The 22,192-nt window shown below is 43.4% G+C and overlaps 1 protein-coding gene across 2 annotated transcripts in view; it reads left to right on the top strand.

The window, feature by feature from the left end:
- ZC3H12B (zinc finger CCCH-type containing 12B) overlaps positions 1 to 9,119 on the top strand; it is a 165,177-nt gene extending 156,058 nt beyond the window's left edge. For both annotated transcript variants that reach the window (XM_029607560.1, XM_029607561.1), the window contains exon 6: positions 4,010 to 9,119. In XM_029607560.1, coding sequence (XP_029463420.1) covers positions 4,010 to 5,430 — 1,421 coding nt within the window. In that variant the 3' untranslated portion in view covers positions 5,431 to 9,119. The remainder of the gene's footprint in view (positions 1 to 4,009) is intronic.
- The last annotated feature ends 13,073 nt before the right edge of the window (positions 9,120 to 22,192 follow it).

Genomic DNA, 22,192 nt, shown 5'->3' with positions numbered 1-22,192 from the left:
AAAGAGGGATGCCACAAGACCTTTTTACAGGCAGCGGAGATATTACCCTCCTTCTTCTCGACCTCGCCCTTCCAGGACACAACACAGACCGCAGCCATGACAGCAGAGACACTCTAGGCCTCAGCCTGCTCTACAAACAAGTACTACCACTGGCTTTTTAAATTTTATCCAGAGAACTCAGCCTTCTCTCAAATCCCCACCCACACCTCCCAGTGGGAGGCCGGATATCTCAATTCTACAACAATTGGCTAACATTAACAAATGACCAATGGGTCCTCTCCATAATATATCGAGGATACCAATTAAATTTCCTCTCACTTCCCAAAGATTTTCCGCCCACACAACTGCATCTAAATGAAATTTACACCCCTCAGTTACAAATGGAATTATCCACCCTTCTGATAGCCAGGGCAATAGAACCGGTGCCCCGGTCTCAGAAAGGCAGAGGATTCTATTCCCATTATTTCCTCATTCCAAAGAAAACCGGAGGCCTACGTCCCATCCTAGAGCTCAGAAATCTCAACAAATTTCTGAAAAAAGAAAAGTTCAGGATGGTGTCTCTAGGCACCATGCTTCCACTTCTACAAACAGGAGATTGGCTTTGTTCTCTGGATCTACAAAACGCTTACGCTCACATTCCACTTTCCTCCTCATCGCAAGTATCTGCGTTCATGGTGGGCCATCAACATTTCCAATACAGGGTACTGCCATTTGGACTTGCCTCTGCTCCCAGACTATTCACCAAATGCCTGGCAGTAATAGCAGCACACTTACGCAAGGAAAGTGTCCATGTTTTTCCATATCTAGACGACTGGCTCATCAGAAGTCACTCTCAACAAGGAGCAATAGCTTCCCTCAACAGAACAATTGCTCTACTTCATTCCATGGGCTTTCTCATCAATTATCAAAAGTCCCATCTCACACCGTCATATCTACTTCAATTCATAGGAGCAGAATTGAACACCATGCTCTCAAAGGCCTTTCTACCCGAAGATCGAGCAGAAACGCTGGCCTTATTGGCAAAATCCATTCACTCAAAGACACAAACAGCTCATCAGTTTCTAACCTTACTAGGCCATATGGCCTCCACAGTTCATGTCACTCCTATGGCAAGGCTCGCCATGAGAGTTACCCAATGGACTCTAAGATCACAATGGATTCAAGCCATTCAACCACTGCATTATCCAATTCAAGTAACCCACCAACTACGTTCCTCTCTACTTTGGTGGGTGAACAAGGACAATTTGCACAAGGGCCTACCCTTCCAACAACCAGTCCCACAGATAACATTAACTACAGATGCATCCACCTTGGGTTGGGGAGCACACATAGACACTCTCAAAACCCAGGGTACTTGGACGAAACTCGAAGCAACCTTTCAAACCAATTTTCTGGAACTTTGAGCTACACGTTATGCTCTGCATGCGTTCAAGGACTGCCTTTCACACAAGACTGTTCTAATCCAAACAGACAACACAGTAGCCATGTGGTATATCAACAAACAGGGAGGTACGGGCTCGTATCTCCTTTTTCAAGAAGCTGCACAGATTTGGGGCTGGGCCCTGAACCACTCAATGTTCCTCCGGGCCACTTATCTGACAGGCATTCACAATGTGGTGGCGGATCGACTCAGTCGTCAATTTCAACCACACGAATGGTCCTTGGATCCCTCAGTAGCGACCAGGATATTTCAGAGTTGGGGACAACCGACAATAGACCTCTTTGCGTCACATCTGAATCACAAAGTGGAAAAATTCTGTTCTCTACACAAACAGAAAAACCAGCCAGCCAAGGATGCCTTTGCTCGCCCTTGGAACTCAGGCCTTCTATACGCGTTTCCTCCGATACCGCTCATCACCAAACTCTAGTGAAGCTACAACAGGACAAGGGATCCATGATACTCATAGCCCCGTATTGGCCTCGACAAGTATGGTTTCCCACACTTCTAGACCTCTCAGTCAGGGATCCAATTCTTCTGGGAGTAGCTCCCACTCTCATAACTCAGGATCAGGGCAGGTTGCGCTATCCCAACCTTCAATCCCTATCCCTGACAGCATGGATGTTGAAAGCTTGATTTTACAACCACTCAGTCTTTCAACCCATGTATCTCAGGTGCTTATAGCTTCACGTAAACCATGCACACGAAAGAATTATTCTTCGAAATGGAAAAGATTTACTTTGTGGTGCAGACAAAGCAATAATGATCCTTTCACCTGCCCCACTACTTCTCTACTAGACTACTTATACCATCTTTCAGAATCTGGTCTCCAAACTTCATTGGTAAGAGTACATTTAAGTGCAATCTCAGCTTACCATAATAAGATGGGAGATGCACCTATATCCTCACACCCTCTTGTCAGTAGGTTTATGAGAGGTTTAACTCAAATTAGACCACCAATTCGGCCTCCAGTCACAGAATGGCCCTGAATCTGGTTTTAACAAGACTAATGTGTTCTCCTTTCGAACCCATAGATTCCTGTGATCTTAAATTTCTCACGTGGAAAACTATCTTCCTCATAGCCATTACATCAGCTAGAAGGGTTAGTGAGTTACAAGCACTTGTCATGTACTCACCTTATACAAAGTTCCTACATGACAGAGTGGTTCTCCGTACACATCCAAAATTCCTCCCCAAGGTAGTTACGGAATTCCACTTGAAACAATCCATAGTTTTACCACATTCTTTCCAAGGCCTCATTCTCACCAAGGAGAACGGGCCTTACATACTTTGGACTGTAAACGTGCACTATCTTTCTACTTAAACCGCACTGCAGTCCACAGGAAATCCAATCAGCTTTTTGTTTCCTATGATCCAAACAAACCAGGTAAAGCAGTGGGTAAACATACTCTATCCAATTGGCTAGAGGATTGCATACAGTTTTGCTATGAAAAAGCAGGCCTTCCTCTCCAAGGGCGAGTAAAAGCACATTCAGTAAGAGCAATGTCAACTTCAGTAGCACACTATCGTTCAGTGCCAATCATTGACATATGTAAAGCAGCAACATGGAGTTCTCTTCATACCTTTGCAGCTCATTACTGTCTGGACAAAGAAGGATGACAAGATTCAGCCTATGGACAATCTGTCTTAAAGAACTTGTTTCCAGTTTAATCCCAACTCCTTCTACATCCAACCTGCTGTAATCCTCGGCTGATTCATTTTCAACAACAATACTTCACTGTTGCTTCACAACAAAATGATTCAGCCTCTAGCTTGCTATTCACCCATATGTGAGGACTAGCATCCTGCTTGTCCTGGGATAAAGCAAAATTGCTTACATTGTAATAGGTGTTATCCCAGGACAGCAGGATGTAGCCTTCACGAAACCCACCCGCCACCCCGCAGAGTTGGGTCCAATACGTTTTATTATTTTATTTTTGCTAAAGCTTATTGCTACATAAGAGACTGAAGAGAGACCCCTGTGGCAGAGAATATCATGGCATGCTGGGCATGCTCAGTGCCCTCACAGTGCCAGTCAAAAGTTTCTAGAAACTTTGACAGACGTTTTCCCGCAATAGGGCTCCGTCAGTGACATCACCCATATGTGAGGACTACATCCTGCTGTCCTGGGATAACACCTATTACAAGGTAAGCAATTTTGCTTTATCAACAGTTCTGGATTTTTGGGGTTAGTAAAATGAACAAATATTTAAGAAACAGGTGACAATTTAGCTGTAGCAGATCTTGGGATAAAGTGGATGAGAACTAAAGAATAAAGTTGTATTTACAAAGGAACGTCAAAACTCACAACCAGCCATTATGCAACCAGGGCTGCTGAAGCCAGCTCCACTGTATCTTATCTCCTACAAGCCCTTGCAATTTTAGAAACAAGAAAGATTTTTCAGTATAACGCAGGAACACCAATTCTATGTTAAAAATAAAAATGCTTCAGATAATTTTTCAAGTGCAATAATGAAATGGTCATGGTGGGGAAATCTAGTGGGTTTGTTTTTTCTCCAAATATTTCTTGAATTGTTGTGCTCTGGTCTCATTATGTCATATTATTTCCAGGTAAAAAGTGCACATATGGACATAAGTGCAAATACTACCATCCAGAACGGGCAAACCAGCCACAGAGGTCTGTGGCAGATGAGCTTCGGATCAGTGCCAAGCTATCAGCGGTGAAAACTATGAGTGAAGGCGCATTGGTCAAATGTGGCACAGGCACATCCACTGCCCAAGGGGAAGTGACTTCCGAAGTGAAACGCATTGCTCCAAAGCGTCAGTCAGACCCCAGTATTCGCTCAGCAGCTGTGGAACCCGAGGAGAGGCTGTCCGCAGCTCGAAAATCTGAAGCCAACTCAGTCCCATCCCTGGTGTCGGCGCTGAGTGTCCCAACCATTCCTCCCAGTAAAAGCCACGCCGCTGGAGCACTGAACACTCGATCTGCAAGTAGCCCAGTGCCTGGATCATCTCAGTTTGCCCATCAAAAATCCTCCTTGGAGCACATGACCAGCATGCAGTACCCACCCATTCTGGTTACCAATAGCCATGGAACCTCTGTGAGTTATGCAGAGCAGTATCCTAAATATGAATCTCTGGGAGATCATGGCTACTATTCCATGTTAAATGACTTCTCCAACCTGAGCATCAGCAACATGCATAGCACCGATTACTATGTGTCTGACCAAGAGCATGGGATGTACTCCAGGAACTCCAGCCCCTGTCCCGACAATTGTTTGAGCCATACAAGTACGGATTCCTATGCCTCATACAGTGACTTATATCTAGGCATATCGGATCCCGTCCCAGAAGACAACATGAAGGTGCCTCGGCCTTCATCTCAGAATCGTCTCCAGCCCTTTGCCCATGGTTATCACGAATCCTTAACTAGAGTTCAGAGCTATGGGCCCGAGGAACCTAAGCAACCTCCACGCAAACAATCAGTTTCCCACCTGGCACTACACATCCAGCACCCAGTGGTGGGTGCACGCTCCAGTTGTCCTGAAGACTATCCTGTGCCTCAAAACATGCATCCTTCTGCCACGACCCAACCTGGGAGGGCTCTGGTCATGACAAGAATGGACAGCATTTCTGATTCCCGTCTGTATGAAAGCAACCCTATGAGGCAGAGGAGACCACCACTGTGCCGAGAGCAGCATGCCAGCTGGGACCCACTACCTGGTCCCACTGATCCCTATGCCTACCAGTCTTACCCTCTGAGTAACAGTCTCATGCAGCCTTGTTATGAACCAGTCATGGTTCGCAGCATGCCTGAAAAGATGGAGCAGCTCTGGAGGTGTCCATGGGCTGGGATGGCCGAGCCCAGGGAGCAGCATATAATTCCTGAACACCAGTATCAAACATACAAAAACCTCTGCAATATATTCCCCCCAGGCATTGTCCTTTCTGTAATGGAGAAGAACCCGCACGTGACGGATGCACAGCAGTTGGCAGCTGTGATTGTTACCAAATTACGATCAGGACACTAAGCATTGCTAGGACCCGGACAATAGTATCTATTGTGTATGTGGAGACCATTCAAATGCAGAAAATTTAGAATTCTGCTGTAAATATTTTCATATTCTGTGCTAAGGAATATTGTATAAAACTATACAGATGGAACCTAATAGTTATTAGGTTTGATCCGTAACCATGAGGTTTTTTAATTAGAAATTTTTAGAGATATTTAAAAGGAAGTGCATACTTTACTGCATGGATTTCGCCTTCTTTAATATGCTGAATTAACTAAGAAGTACAAGATTTCCCCTTCTGTCCAAAAGTGACTTCTTCAGATGTATTGTTAGCAATTCTATTGCATGCGTAAAGGTATATTTGCAATTAAATATACCGTTTGTCTCTAAGACAAGCTCTGCTATCTGTTGCTGGTGGACAGGCACAGTGACCAGTTCTAAACATAAAGCAAGTCAAAGAATCCTTCAGCCAGCTGGAGAAAGGAAAAAGAGCCAAACGAATGCTTTGGGCAGTATTAAAGCAAGACAGATTTATATGCAATAATTTGCCTCTGCTTACCAGCTGGGAGGGCAGTTTTCCAAAGCAATTTACTCGGGTTAATGGCTGTTGAAAACTGCTCGTTCTTTACGCAGGTGAAATCAACAACCTGCGTACGTTTACCCGGGCTTAGGGGATGGGGTCAGGTTGGGGAGGAAAACACACCCACGAGGATTTTGAATTCTACGTGCGTTGTTTTGAGGGAAAAAGCAGATTTCTTCTCCCAAAGCAGCTTTCAAAGGGAGAGGAGTAGGAGTAAAGACTAAGGGTGCATCGAGGTGGCTACTTTTGAAAAGTTCACCATCACAATCTATACTGGGAAACTGGCAATAGTCAGCATCCCTTTTCCCAGGGACTGGTCCGAGGCAGTTAACCCCTTATCTAGGAGTGATGGGAGAATGATGGGTGGGATTAACCCTTTGATTTCTGCCCAGACCTATGGCAGATTACTACAATGAATTAAAGGCATACAGTAATCTCTGGAACCAGCAGTAGATTTTGCGCACAGTATTACCTCTCTTTAGATAGGTGCAGTAACTCTGGTCCTCTTACTGTTCTTTGTATGCTTGTTCCATTGTAGTAAATGCAAATGCTTGGAAACTGTACTTAAAAAAAAAAAAAAAGAAAATCAGCCACCAACTGGGAAATATTCAGATGTGGAACAGTTACTCTGCATTTTAAAGTCCTCGCACGCCTCCTTTAGAATTCCGTGAGGATGTAAAACACCCAGAATCCTTTGTGGGATTGCCACCTCATTTCCTGTAGAATTCCTGCCTGTGCTTTGGGATGGAAGGTGGCTGCCTCTGAAAAGGGATGCCCCAGAGTTACACCTCAAATCCAGGACAAGGCGGGCAGTGCCTTTGGGCAGGATTTTGAGATCTCCCTTCGAGAAACATGCGCAGGTAGTGCAAGACCCGTCGTTTACTTGGGGGGAGACCAGGTTTGCAGCTTGACGCCTTCTGAGGCCTTTATTGCTTTTTTAACGCTGCACTGAAATGCTCCCCCTGCTCTTTTGGTGTATTATTATTATTATTATTATTTATTTAAAGCCAGAGTGTATAAAATATTTCAACATTTTGAAGCATTAGTAGCTCGCTATGTTTCGAGCTAGGAGCTGTTGACTTGTAGTTTTTCATGAACGTTGAGAAGGGCCCACTTTGTCGGCCTTTTGTTGCTTCATGAGAAGGTGTGACACCGCCTAAATGTTTCTTACTGTGAAACACACAGAACGTGAGGCTGCAGTCAGGGTTCTTTCTGGTGGTTTGACAGGGGCTTGCAGGCTGCTCTCTCCTTCTCTCCTCTTTCCCCGGTAACACCATTATTTTCATTTCCTGGATGCAGTGGGTGGTTTATCATGTGCAGTATATAAAGCTCTGTATTTCCATAGAAGGGTGCAGGCATATCATTGACCTGTATAGATATTCCATCCTTTAAGATCTCACCCCACAGACTCCCTGAATGTATAACATGACATTATAATCATTAATGCCAAAGATCAGTGGCCCTTCAGCTCTAGCATCTCAGAATTCCAGTAAGGTAAGAATTTGGGTGCAATGGCCCATTTTATTCAGGCAGGATCCTGCTGTACTTTACAGCCCGCAAGGAGTCACCTCCAGAATGGAGGCCATTTAAAATGGTACCAGTCTTTGAGAAATTTCACACAAGGAAACTCTAAGCTTTGTAGTCACTTGCCTTTCATCTCTCTCTCTCTCTCTCTCTCTCTATGGTACAAGCAGCCAAGAGCAATGCCTCAAATAACCAGAAATAACCTTTTGTTTGTTGATACAAATTGTATCTTTTTTTCTTGATTGTATTAAAAAAACAAAAACAAAAAAACCAAAAGCCTGTACAAATCTGATGTGTAGATTAGCTCCAGTATTGTGTTTTCCCCACAGTTGTTGTGACACTGTGTGTCACTGTGAGGGTAGCCCATGGGTAATCCTCTGTCTCTTATCAATGGGCACTCGCGTTTAGAGCTTTTCCAAACCACTTTATTATACGACGTGCATAGAGCTCCTGGGCAGTTTAAAAGCATTAACTTATCTTCTATTTATGAAACCGACGCTCTGATTTCTGTATAAAGTGTGTTAATATATTGTCTTTAAACAGAACATGTAATGACTGTGTCCCCTCTGCTTTATCATCACTGCAGACAAGTTGCAAAAATAAGAAGGACTTTACTGGGAATGTTTTGGGCAACAACCACATTTTTCATCTCGGCATGAATTTCAAAGTATTTGCAAGAGATAAAGATGCTGGTTTTGGTTTTCTTCAACCTCCACAGCCAGACTTCCTTCCAGTGCCCTGTGCAGGGCCTGGAGTGGGTGGTTCCTGCAGTCAGCTGCGCCTGTTTGAGCACATCCTGCAGGAATTTGCTTTCTCCCTTCGGTCCATTCGAGTGTTGGAGTACTCGACTAGTGTCCTGTCTGTGAGAAGGTTCTTGTGTTGGGGGAAGAGGGGAAGCACCCTGCTGAAGTTTCAGCTAAAAGCTGCCCGGGCATATTTTGTGCAAAGATGGTCTGCTAATGTTTATATTCTTTGCTTCATTTTCCAACTAACAAATCAGATCATGGTTAACAGTGTCTCTTCAGCTAAAAGTGAGCAGTCCTTTCACCATTTTTACCATAAAATGCTTTCAGACACTCAATGTGCCAATTCAAGTGGGGATTGCCATTAGTCGCTGATACTTGGTTATTTAAGGAACATGTGATCATAATTCTGTTTATACTGTAAATGTTACTTTATACAAATAATGTTGTTTTTTTAAGAGCAAAAGAAGGTTTGTCTCGGATTATATTACAACGTGCCTGTGTAGCAGTCTCTCTTCCTTCGCTGTGGTTGTGGTGAGAGAAGCATGCTGGCTTCACTATGTACGGCAACAGAGTTGCCAATCAAAATCCAACCAGTGTATTTCTGGACTCTGTTAGATAATTTGTTTATTGTCTTTGTAAATACTGTGTCTTGTTATGGTGGGTTTGCTGGGTGTATTTTTATTACTGTGTCTTGTGCTGTAATAGTTCTGTTTTTTTGTTGTTTTTTTTTAAAGAATTGTTACTAATTGTAAAATGTTATAAAACCTCTTTGGGTTTCTTTGTTGACCCAAACATAATGTAAGTCTCAATGACAAAAAAAAAGTGAAAATGGAAGTTAATAAATCCAGTCTATGGTGTTTGTTAGTGTACTAATGTGCAGTGTTGGTATCCAGTGCTGGGTGGACAGTATGTATCTGTACAGGCTTATCAGGTGCCCATAAACTTTCATTTAGCAAAGCCATTGCTTGGCAAGACGCTGGAAATCATTGGAAGGCAGGCTAGCTTTCATTTATTAACACATTTTTAATTTCCCAAATCTTCAGATAGAACTTTGCCCCCCGACTGTGTTCAGATAATATTCTACAATATAAAATGGTCTCAAAGGACATACTATAGCAGCATCTGTCCTCAAACTGCTTAGGGGCTGCAGGCTAGCCCTAATGAATATTCTTGAGACATATCTGCAGAAAACTGAGGTAGGGTGCTTGCAGACATCCTGAAAACCCAACCCCTTTGTGGCCCTCAAGAATTAACAGTGAATGCCATTAGCCTAAAGGGATTGTTATATTTGCCCATCTGTAACCAAACAGCCAAAAGCTTTTCTAGAAAGACTACTGTGATCATGCCATTACTGGAGTTTTAGTTTTTAGATGTCTGAGCTCCGGTACCATTCACAGCTGTATTTCTTTGTGCTAAATTATTGGAGGGGGGTCCTTTTTACGTTTCAAAATTAAAACAGCAAAAATGGACAGTGCTGTTCAGGATTCAGGAGGCATACAATGACTTTCTGCTGCAAGCAAAAGCCCCTAGTCTGAGTTCTCGCTTTAACTTTGGGCTACGGAGGAAGTAAATCCTCCTGTGCATTAGAGAGTATTCTTCAAAGTATTCCATTTGAACTTAATTTCAAACGAGAAACCAGATTAGCGCACAACATGAAGAATGACACCTTTCCATACATTGTAGTTGAAAAATTTCACTTTGCTGCATTTTTCTGTTACATTGGGAATGCTGCACGCACCTGTGGTCTTATGTGATCTGTTGCTGGGTAGTAGTTTGTATATGAACTTGGTTTTGCTCATATGAAGCTAAGTAAGATTATCCATTTTGATACATTTCTTTGTTGACATTTCTATAACCTGTTGATTTAAGAGCCAAATGAAGGAGAGGAATATTAATTTTACATTACTTGTTTCTCTACTGTTATTGCAGATTTACACTGATGTGGAATTCAAGTATTTAATGTACAGTTTTTAATGCTGGAGTTGTCTAGTTAATAAACTGACACTACAATCAAACCATGGCTATGTAAATGTTCCTTGTTTCTGAATGCAAACTGGGTTAAAGGTAGCCTGTTGGTCTTGAAGCCAGGGGCTAAAAATGAGACTTTCCACAGTTTAGGGGGGGGGGGGGGGGGGGTGTAGGCAACTCTAGCCATCGATTGTTACAAGCGAGTTGGCATTTCAAGATATCCAACCTAAATATGCATGAGATCCTCTACTGCATACAAACACATCTCAAGCATATTCAGTATGGACAGCCGGAAAACTGGCTTCCAGCAGTTGAGGAGCCTCTGGGCAACTGCAGTTCTTAAGAATTGCAAACCAGTTGGGCTTTCAGGATATCACTAATGAATACGTATGAGAGATCTGCATGTACACTGCCTCAGTTATGCAAATCTATTTCATGCATATGCATTAGGGTTATCCTTAAAACTAGAATGGGTTGTGGCCTTCAGTTGCCCCACCCCTGATCTAACTACATTGAGAGATTTATATTCCATTTTCTCTGTGTAGAACAATGTATTTTAATCAGCAACTACAGCCTGAAGATATTCAAAAGAGGTTGTCTGTTTGCATTTGGGACTTAGCCAATCTGTGGGGTGGGATATTTAAAACTGTTTGTACGACTAAGTTTTAATCAGGTTAAATCATTACCCAATTGAAATGTAATCAGATAAAAAAAAAAGGAAAAGCAGAGGTATTCCAGAAACATAGCTTAACTATATCTGGCTAGTACTGAATATCAGCACTAGTTGAGTAAATTTATCCAACTAATTCTAGTTGGAGTAATTGCAGGCCTACAGTTAGCTGCATAACAGAGGGGAAAAAAATAAGGTAGCAGCCGATCTCTCTCCCCCCACCCGCCCAAGTCTTGTTTAAGTAGTATCAGCTTAAGTAAGGTTTCAGCATAATAGCTGGGTAAATTACTACCTAAAGGCTCCCAACCACAGAGCAGATGGAGTACAGTGTCTTATCCATCACTGCCCATAGCTCTGACAGCTCCCAGCACTTGCTTAATTTATTCACTTCATACCTTCAGGGACAGAAGACAATGAAGGCCATTCCTGTTCATACCCAGATCAGTCCAGACAAGTGGGGTTTGCCTCCCTACTAGCAGAGGGAGGCAGAGAACAAAACTTTGAGGTACTGCTACATAACCGAGAGTGCCGCCTGCAGTCCCTCAGTATTTCTCTGTCTCCAGCAGATGGTAGAGGTGCAAATTTGCAATCTAACTAGTTTTAAAACAGCTAGGGTCATAGCCGGGTGTAGAAAGTTTGATCACATCAATTTTAATTTCTTTGCATTGGTTGCCAGTAAAATACAGAATTGCTTTTAAAGTTGTCTGTTACAAAAATGTATTATCAATGATAAAACAGAATGGCTCAATGCGGCTTTACATCTTTACAGTCCACAGAGAAATTGAGAAATTTACGATCGGCAAATAAAGGCCTTCTGGTTGTCCCCTCTTATACGAATTGTACATTTGAGTGAGGTGAGGGAGAGAGCCATTTCAACAGCAAGACCTAAATTATGTAATTCTTTACCTGTTGATTTAAGGCTGCAAACAGATTTTATGACTTTTAAAAAAAAAAATCTAAAAACGTAAAAAAAAGCTTTTGAGGGATCTGATTAATTGGTTATTATCATGGCAGGGAAGTTAAGCAATTTTTCTGAAGAATGAGACTTGCATTTTTACTCTTATTCATGATTTATCTCATTTTTGTTTTTATACTTTGTCTTTATTACTTTAATTCTTGTAATTTATTTGTTTTTACTAAGATATTTATTGTCATTTTACTTTAATTTTATGATTTATTGATTTTATTATTTCTTGTAAACTGTTGTGATTGAATACAGAATGACGGTATACAAAAGTAATTAAATAAAAAAGGAAAGAAGAATTTCAGATTCAACTCATTGCTCCCTGAGATGTTAGGCACTTTAGTGGGCCATCCCTCAGGTGGAGCTGGGCAACCGGGGGCTTGGTAACCCCTGCCTGTCTATAGCTGTTTAGTGCCGGAGGCCCTGATAGCCAGGGGGATTGGCTCCCTATTGGCTTCCGAGGCCGCCTCCTGCTTGCCAACATCCCCACAAAGGGAAGTATTCCTGTTTTTTGTTCTTTTGATTAAGTTTAAAAAAAAAAAAAGGCAGGAAACCAGGAGTTTCATTTGGGAGGTAGTCCGACGGCAGGGCACTCCCGGTAGTGGGGGCTGTCGACGCCAGGTGCAGGTGGGGAGGGATAAGCCCGTTACTATTTTATGCTGTTGGGGGATCCCAGCAGATGGAGGGCTTTTTCCTGCACGCCATTCTCCGCAATTCAGCCATGTGCGCGGCCTGTGTGTTCGGTGGCGCACACCAAATGGTGCTTCTCCTTTGGCGAGTTTTTCTTGGCCGCGTGGGAATGGCATCAAAACCACACATGGTGGTGTACAAGTGTTGTGGCCTTTGGTCGGCCCGACTCGGTTCCTGTTCCCTTTGTACTGGCTGTGCTTCAGAGGAGGAGGGAACCTCCTTTAGTGCATCGGGAGACCAGAGGGCCTCAAGATCGTTGGGGGCCACGGCTGTGGTCCCCGGGGCGATCAATTGAGGCAGCTGGACCGACAGAGGAGCACAGGCAGTGGTCCGCGGGCCATAGGGAGGCAGGTGATTCCCCCGCGTTTCCCTGTGGCTCAGGTTCCTGCAGAGAATTAGATTGGAGGAGGGGAGTCTGAAGGTAGCTTATCTGTTCACAGTGCTGAGGATCCAGAGGATTTTTCCCCCATAATTTGTACTCCTGCTGCATAAGGCCTTTCTGGAGAGAAAAGGAGCAGGGGGGAAGCGTCCCAGCGAGAAGGTTCCCGGTCGCTCAGCCAAGAAGCAGAAGGTGGGATCTTCTGGTTGCTCAGTGGATTTTCTGAGGTGGCTGGGGCATAGCCGTATGGGGATAGAGAAGGTTCCCAGGAATTGGGAGGGCTCTGATGATATACAGGATAATTCTGTAGATCTTCTGCAAGTGAACCCGGATGTGGCCGCTGATCCAGACCCAAATTCCAATCCTGATGTGAAAGTGGATGAACCAGATTTGGATGAGTTTCAGGTGATGGATGGAGGGCAGGAGAAGTTGTGGGGGGATCCAAGATGGCCACATGCTAAGGGACATTGCTCTGTCAATTCCCCTCTTGCCTTAAAAATATTTTGCCTCTTAAACATTTCTTACCTTTTCTTGCTATGGATAAGAGGAAGGGCAAGGCAAAAGCGTACTCAGAAGTCTCCGAAAGTTCGACTTCAACTGGCCTGATGGCCAAACATGTTTTCCAGACCCAAGTTCTTCCTTCAAACTATGCTGGGGTGTCTTTGGGCGGCTTGCCGAGCAGTGGTCTGCCACTAGCTGCCCCATTAAGTCATCCTTAACCCCGGAGGTGTGCCGAATTCCTCCACAACCCGCGCCCCTGTGGTTGGCGCTGATGGGAATGTTTTGCCCTAGTCGCGCCTAGATGACAACAGAGTGCCGGTTGACTTGGCTTCAAGCAGTGCCTTAATGGCGGAGTTGATCACAGAGCTGACGGCTGGTGTGTGCTGGGAGCCGAATCTCTGCCTGCTTTTACTTCCCTTGTTATTTCTATGGAGATACTGTTTACTGCCAGGGCCAAACCCACTAACATAACTTTGGACATAATCTGGGAAGCTATATCAAATCTTTCTAACCAAGTTTCTCAGTTTGTCTTGCAGCAATGAGTTATCTAACTCATTTCAAGCTTCACATTCTCAATTGCTTGAAATTTCATCAAGCACGGACTCTTGGGAGATCAAGGAGGCAGTCCTGCAGAAATCTGTTGAAACTGTTTTGGTTGGTCATTTGTATTTACAGAATATGCTTGAAAATGTCGTACGTCGCCAGAACATTAGGATTATTAACCTTCCTAAAAAAAAAGTTCACTACTCCTGTGGAGATGTTACGTAGATATTTCATGGAAAATGTATCCCTCAAGGAAAGTTTGCTTCCTCCTATCTCTAAAGCCTTTTCTGTTACTGCGAATTTGAAAGCTGTGAGAGAAGCTCCTGCTGATGCTGATTTACCAGATTCCTCACATCTTTCTTCTTTTTGAAAGTTTGGTGGATGAAGATGTTGTATTTCTACTCGTGACCTTTGCTTTGGATTCTGATTAGGACTTTAGCTTGAAATGTTTTCATAAGACAGATAATCCCTTTTAGGATTCAAGGTTCATATGTTTCCAGATGTGTCTAAAGTAACTCAGACTAAGAGGAAATGTTTCTTGTTGATGCGTCCTGCAGTTTTGAATTTGGAAGCTTTATTCTGGTTGTATTTTTCATGCAAATGTGTTAAATTTCAGGGAGTTAAATGTCTTCTTTGACCCCTCCCAACTAAATGTTTTCCTTAATGATAGATCCAGACAGGATATTGCACCCTTAACACCCAGCCAATAATCTCTGTGATATATGGCACCTTAAATTTTTTAAGATTCTTTCCCTTAGCATTGGATGGGCTTTTTTTCTTCTATTATATTTCCTCTCTTATTTTCATTGGATCTATCCTTTTTTTAGTAGTCTGACAGAGTACTTTGAGATCTTGTATTTATATTGTATCTTTTTTCCTTTTTATATTTAATTTGATCTCTATTGTACCATTGCTTGTCAAGTTGATTTAACTTATTAACATTTAAAAATGATAAAGAAAGAGTTAAAAAAAAAAAAAAAAAAAAGGAGGAGGAGGAGTTGTAGCCCCTCATTCCCCAGGTTCTGGAGGAACTAGGGGTGAAGGTAGCTCTGGAAGTGTCAGATAGCAAAGGGGTGAACCCAGTTCTGGATGGCCTGCGTGGGCTCCCTAGTGCCTTCCCACTGCCTGTGAAGATCCGTAAACTGGTAAACCAAGAGTGGGATTTCTCCCAAGCGGGCTTGAAAGTTGGTCGCATTTTCAGTTTCAAGCTCTTCCCTTTGGTTTAGCCATGGCACCCCGCACCTTCACAAAGTGATGGTGGTGGTGGTGGCAGCCTTACTGCAAGAGTACACCCCTATCTGGATGATTGGCTTATTCGGGTGAAGAAGGAGGAGGAGTGTGGTTACTCCATACAGCGTGTGATGTTCCAATTGCGTTCTCTGGGTTGGGTGATAAATGCAACAGTCATCTGGTGCCGACCCAATCCTTGGAGTTTCTGGGAGCACAATTCGATACTCGGATAGGCAGGTTTTTTCTGACTGCAGATAGACAGTCAAAATTGCAAGCACAAGTGCAGCGACTGCTCCAGTTGTCGGTACTGAAGGTCTGGGATTATCTCCAGGTTCTGGGCTCTATGGCTTCCATGTTGGACTTGGTTCCATGGGCCTTTGCTCATATGCGACCTTTGCAGAAGGTGCTGTTATCCAGATGGAATCCGTTGTCAGAGGAGTATCATCTATCTTTGCCTCTTTGGGGAGAATCCAGATCCAGTCTCTCATGGTGGCTCTCCCATCCCAGTTTGGAGAAAGGAGTGGATCTGGAAGCCACAGATTGGGTAGTAGTGACCACAGACACCAGACTCAAGAGTTGGGGGATGGGGTGGTGTGTCAGAGGTGGTCTGCACAAGGACACTGGTCTCCAGCAGAAATGGTCTGGTTGATCAATCACCTGGAGATGAGGGGGTACGTAGAGCCCTAGAGGCCTTTCTTCCCTTGGTGAAGAGTCATTTGGTGAGAATCTTCTTGGACAATATGACAACGGTGGCTTACATCAATCATCAGGGAAGTATGAAGAGTCATGTGGTGGCTCTGGAAGCTCAACAGTTGTTCACTTGGACGAAGCGTCATTTCTAAGGTGTAGCAGGCATGGACAATGTTCAAGCGGACTTCCTCAGCAGACAGCAGTAAGATCTGGGGGAATAGGAATTATCCCTGGAGGCCTGGGATTGCCTGTGTGCCAGGTGGGGAATTCCCCAGTTGGATCTAATGGCAACGAGGGCAATGCAAAGGTGCCAAGGTTCTTCAGTCGTAAGAGAGAAGTTGGGGCAGAAGGGCTGGATGCTCTAGTTTGCCTGTGGCCAACGGCAATCCTCCTATACGTGTTTCCTCCTCAGCCTCTGGTCAGTTGCGTATTGTTACGCAACTTACGGCCCCCTCAGACATTGAGCCAGTTAACCATAGTTTTAAGAATTTGCTACCCGCCTAAAGCTGTTCCTCGTTTTTTTGTGTACTCACCCCGTTAACATTGTAAATGTTCCCAAGTTCTCAGCTTCCTTGTTTAATGTAATGCCTTTTTAGCGCTGGTTTGTGTTTTAATGTAAACCGAATTGATTTGTAACTTGTTACAAGAATATCGGTATATAAGAACCCTAAAATAAATAAATAAATAAATATTGTGGCGCGTAGAGGCGCATCCAGGTCAGGTGGTTCTGGTGGTGCTGGAATGGCCATGGCGGCCATGGTTCATGGATCTGGTAGGTTTTGCGATAGATGGCAGGGTTATTTCGGCAAGGTCACATTTTCGAATCGGGAGGATCGTGTTTGTCTCCGGCTTGGCTTTTGAGAGTTGGTGGTTGCGCTTAAAGGGTTACTCAGAGACAGGCTAGACATCCTCCTACATCTATGGTTTATGTTCAGGTCTGGAAGGTGTTTGATGCTTGGTGCCTTCAGCAGCGACTGGATCCCCTATCTGTGGATGTCCCGCATATTCTAGACTTCTTCAAGCAAGGGCTGTCAAAGGGTCTGGCTTACAATTCTCTCTGGGTTCAGGTGTCTACCTTGGATTGCTTTAGGGGCAGGGGGTAGGACAGGTCTTTAGCCTCCCAACCAGATGTTGTGTGTTTTCTTAAAGGAGTCAAGCATTTACGGCCGCTGGTGAGGAAGTTGTGTCCGAATTGGAACCTCAACCTGGTACTTTGTGTGCTCTGTGAGAGCCCTTAAGGGGAGCGTCGTTAAAGGATCTGACATTGAAAGCTGTTTTTCTGGTGGCCATATGTTCGGCCAGGTGGATTTCGGAGCTGCAAGCTTTTTCTTGTAGGGACCCTTTTCTCTGGTTTGAGTCTGACAGGGTGATATTGCGGACAGTGCCGACCTTTTTACTGAAGGTGGTTTCTTGTTTTCATTTGAATCAATGTCGAGCTACCAGGCTTTCCAGACTGGTTTAGGGTGTCTCCTCCAGAGAGGGAGCTGCATCTTTTGGATGTATGCAGGTCCCTGTTGCGATATCTGAAGGTTACAAATTCCTTTCTGCATTCGGATCACCTCTTTGTGCTATTCGAAGGGGTGAACAAAGACGCTAAGGCTTCAAAGGCTATGATTTCTCACTGGTTGAAAGAAGCCAGTTCTTCCGCTTATATTTGTAAGGGTCGTGCAGTGCCCGTAGGCTTGCGAACACATTCTACAAGAGCGCAGGTGGCCTCCTGGGTGGGGCAGTGGCGTGGTCAACGCTTCATACTTTCATCAAGCATTACCAATTAGATGTGCTGGCGCAGGATGACATGTCCTTTGGTGAGAGTGTTCTGCATGTGGGTCTTTCGGAATCCCACCCAGTTTAGGGATGCTTTGGTACATCCCACTTGTCTGGTCTGATCTGGGTATGAACTGGAAAGAAAAATTGATTACCTGCTAATTTTTGTTCCTGTAATACCACAGATCAGTCCAGAGGACCAGGCTGTTGTTACTGCCGAAAGACTGAACATCCTGGTATGAATTGCAGAAATTTACACATTGTAAATAAGTTGATTTGGGTGCTCTGTGGTTTTTACTGTTTGTTTTTTTTCTGGAAGCATGGATGGCTCCAGGTCAGGAGGGGTTCCAACCCTGAATTCCCCGTTAATCCTGAAAGTTAGGGTGATGGTCTCTACTCCTTAGCTTGGGTACAGGTCAATACTGAGGGTCTGCATGTGGCGCTCTTGGTTATGTAGCAGTGCCTCAAAGGTTTGTTCTCTGCCTCCATCTGCTGGTAAGGATGCAAAACCCACTTGTCCGGACTGATCTGTGGTCATTACAGGAACGAAAATTAGCAGGTAAGAACCAATTTTCGTATTTCAAGTACAGGGAGCTGCTGGCAGTTACTTATATTAAGCAAGCAAAAGGAGGTAAGAGACTCTATGCCTCCCCCACTGGGGGCTCGGGGGTTGGAATTTACCCAACTATTTTGAAGGCAGAGGAGAGGGCTGTGCTTAACCCCCACTTTTTTTTGAGAGACTTGGGGGGGGGGGGGGGGGAGGAGACAAAGGGGATCCTACCTGTGGCTCAGCTGCTCTTGTATATTCAGTAAGCTGCTCAGTAGCAAAGTCACTCAGTTAACTTGCCATTGCCTTGCCTACTGCATAGGGACCTCTTAATTTTCATGACAACCTATGACCTCTGCAGGATCAAGGGATTGTATGACCACTCCAATTGACCAGAATCTGTTTTGGGCAGACATTCAACAGTGGCCTAGAGAGGTTTGATAGGTGCTGCTAATTGTGCAGGATCATTAAGTAACACAAGTCTTCCTGATCTTGCTTGGAGCTTATTTTGTAGAAAGAACAGAAGACAAGAACAGAAGACATGCCATACTGCGCCAGACCAAGGGTCCATCAAGCCCAGCATCCTGTGTGCAACAGTGGCCAATCCAAGTCACAAGTACCTGGCAAGTACCCAAACATTAAATAGATTCCAAGCCACTATTCCTTATTAATAGTTTATGGACTTCTCCTCTATGAACTTATTCAAACCTTTTTTAAACCCAGTTACACTAACTGCTGTAGCCATAATGAACTCTGGTAATGAACTCCAGAGCTTAACTATGCATTGAGTGAAAAAGAATTTTCTCTGATTTGTTTTAAATGAGCTACTTGCTAACTTCATGCAGTGAACCCTAGTCCTATTGCCTGAAAGAGTAAATAACCACTTTACATTAACCTGTTCAAGTGCTTTCATGATTCTGTTAATCTCAATCATATCCCCCCTCAGCCATCTCTTCTCTAAGCTGAAGCCCTAACCTCGTTAGTCTTTCCTCATAGAGCAGTTGTTCTATCCCCTTTATCATTTTGGTCACTCTGCTCTGTACTTTCTCCAGGGCAACTCTATCTTTTTTGAGATGCAGTGACCAGAATTGTACATGGGATGCAATGTGCAGTCACACCATGGAGCAATACAGAGGCATTATGATGTCACTGTTTTATGTGCCATTCTCTTCCTAATAATTCCTAACACTATTTGCTTTTTTTAACCACCACAACACATTGAACTGACAATTTCAATGTATTACACACCATGATGCCTAGATCTCTTTCCTGGGTGTTAACTCCTAAGATGGAAACTAACATTGCATAACTACAGCAAGGGTTATTTTTCCCTATATGTATCACTTTGCACTTGTCCACATTAAATTTCATCTGCCATTTGGAAGCCCAGTCGTCTAGTCTCCCAGGTCCTCCTGCAATTTCACAATCTGCTTGAGATTTAACTACTCTGCATAATTTTATGTCATCTGCAAATTTGATCACCTCACTCATTGTACCCCTTTCCAGATCATTTATAAATATATTAAAAAGCACCAGATCCCTGATGCACTCCATTATTTACCTTTTTCCACTGTGAAAACAGACCATTTAATCCTACCCTCTGTTTCTGGTCTTTTAACCAGTTTGCAATCCACAAAAGGACATCGCCTCTTATTCCACGACTTTTAGTTTTCTTAGAAGCCTCTCATGTGGGACTTTGTCAAATGTCTTCTGGTAATCCAAATACACCATATCTACCAGTTCACCTTTGCCCACATTCACCCCTTCAAAAAAATATGTAGATTTGTGAGGCAAGACTTCCCTTGGGTAAATGTAGGCTGGCTGTGTCTCAAACCATATTTGTCTATATAGCTTGTGATATTCTTTATAATAGTTTCCATGATTTTTCCCAGCCCTGCAGTCAGGCTTACCACTGTATAGTTTCCCTGATCTTCCCTGGAACCCTTTTTAAATATCAGGGTTACATTGGCCACCTTCCAGCCTTTAGCTACAACAGATGATTTAATGACAGGTTTCAACTTAATTGTAATAGGTGTGAAATTTCATTTTTGAGTTCTATCAGGACCCTGGGGTGTATCCCTATAAATGTGTAACCAGGGAATAACACAGGCAACATAACTGGATTTCCAGCAATAAATTCACAAGCCATTGTTTTTCCTCTTTAAAAACAATAGATAGGTCAAGGCAGGCAGTTAATCATTGCCTTTGAGGCTAATCTCAGGAACCCAACCATCTTTCCCAAATCAGAATTCTAATTCATGAAGGGAACAACCCTGCTTCTTTACTCTGTATTTGGGGAAATGAATCAGAAATGAGCTGCATTAGAAAAGAGACTTAATAAAATTTAAAAAAAAAAAAAAAAGACAATCTCTCTGCCAGCAATAAATGCAGTGATTTGACTACCATCTTAAGAATGCCCTGGAATTACAGACAGTGTGAAAACAGAAGGAAGACCATCTAGAACAGTGGTATCCAAGCCTGTCCTTGGGGACCCCCAGCCAGTTGGGTTTTTAGGATCTCCCCAATGCATCTACATGAGAGAAAATGTGTATCTTATGTAGGCAGTGCATGCAAATTTTCTCTCATGCAGATGTATTGGGGAGATCCTGAAAACAAAACTGGCTGGGGGGGGCGGTCCCCAGGACAGGGTTGGGAACCACTATTCTAGAGGCTGGGTGCATAACATTACACCTCTATTGAAGGATCATCAAGATATAATTGTTCTTTACACTGGTCCTTGCCATCCAATGGGAAAGGAGGCAGCAGCAGCTCATGGACTCGATCTGATTCTGTACACACAGACTAAAGAAAGGGAAGAGGCTGTATACAAATTGAGAATTTATAGATCATGAAGAAAATCACCTCCTCCATGATGGTTCCTGACCTGGAGGAACATTCAGAATTTAGCAGGCTTGCTCTACACGGCCAAAACCGCTCACCAGCAATCTGACAGGAACCGGGTCCAATGGAAAAGCAGCTGCAGTCCAATGACAAGCTGGAATGTTCTTTTTCTCCCCCACAGCTTCAGCATTTGGGATTTTCTCTAACTTTTTTATTTTTTTAAATGTTCAAGTTTACTTCTTTGCTGTATCTTTTTTCTTTGGGAGGGTCCCAGCAGACACACAATGTGGCTATTAGCTACCTTCAGTTTGTAAAATGAAACAGAAGGGGCAGGCCTAGACTCCTAGAGCAGAAAGGATCCACTTCTAATCTGGAAAATTCTGCGATAAACAAAGCATATGTTTTAAAGAAAATTTTCTGTCATTTTCTGATGGCCTCCTTCATAACAAGTTCTACCTTACTAGTGCCCATACAAGGGATGGTGGCTAAAATAATCAGCTCTCACCATACGCATGCATGCATATAAGATTAGCAAGAGGATTTTAAACAGACAAAAAAAATCCCATTTCAACAATTAATGGGCGAGGGTTCCTGCCTCGACGGCAAGAAATTATTGCCCTTGGATTTTCCTTTCTACTTCATTATCCCTATAAATGTATTAGTAAAAGGGGTGACCAATACTTTTTTTTTTTTCCCCCAGCCTGAACCATTGCAATCATTCATCAAGGCCTCCTCCCCTGCATCTTAAGTATCTTAGTGCTATTCAAATGCTTCTACTGGGTAAGATTATAGGTTTTTTTCCTTAGTTAACATCCCTTGTTTTTCTTTCCCACCTTTGTTTCTTCTTTTCTTTTTATTGTAATGGATATCTTTACTTTAATTGCTTTTTCCTTGTCATTTTTATTCAGCTTCCTATTTGTGAATATCCTTTATTTCTGGCACAAGCAATTCACATTGTAATTTAAACTCTTATAAAATAATTTTTTAAAAAACCCCCACAAATGGATTCAGGAGGAAAATCCATCCTCACTCCAGGTCTGGTTCCATCACCAAAAGCAGAGGACCCACGCCACACAGGTCCTGCCATCACTTTGTTCTGATAATGCCAGTATATGAACTGCAAAAGACTGCCTGAGCCTTACA

The sequence above is a fragment of the Rhinatrema bivittatum genome, chromosome 6 (genome assembly GCF_901001135.1).
Source record: "Rhinatrema bivittatum chromosome 6, aRhiBiv1.1, whole genome shotgun sequence".
In the NCBI taxonomy this organism is placed as follows: domain Eukaryota; kingdom Metazoa; phylum Chordata; class Amphibia; order Gymnophiona; family Rhinatrematidae; genus Rhinatrema; species Rhinatrema bivittatum.
This window is presented reverse-complemented; position numbering and strand designations above follow the sequence as displayed.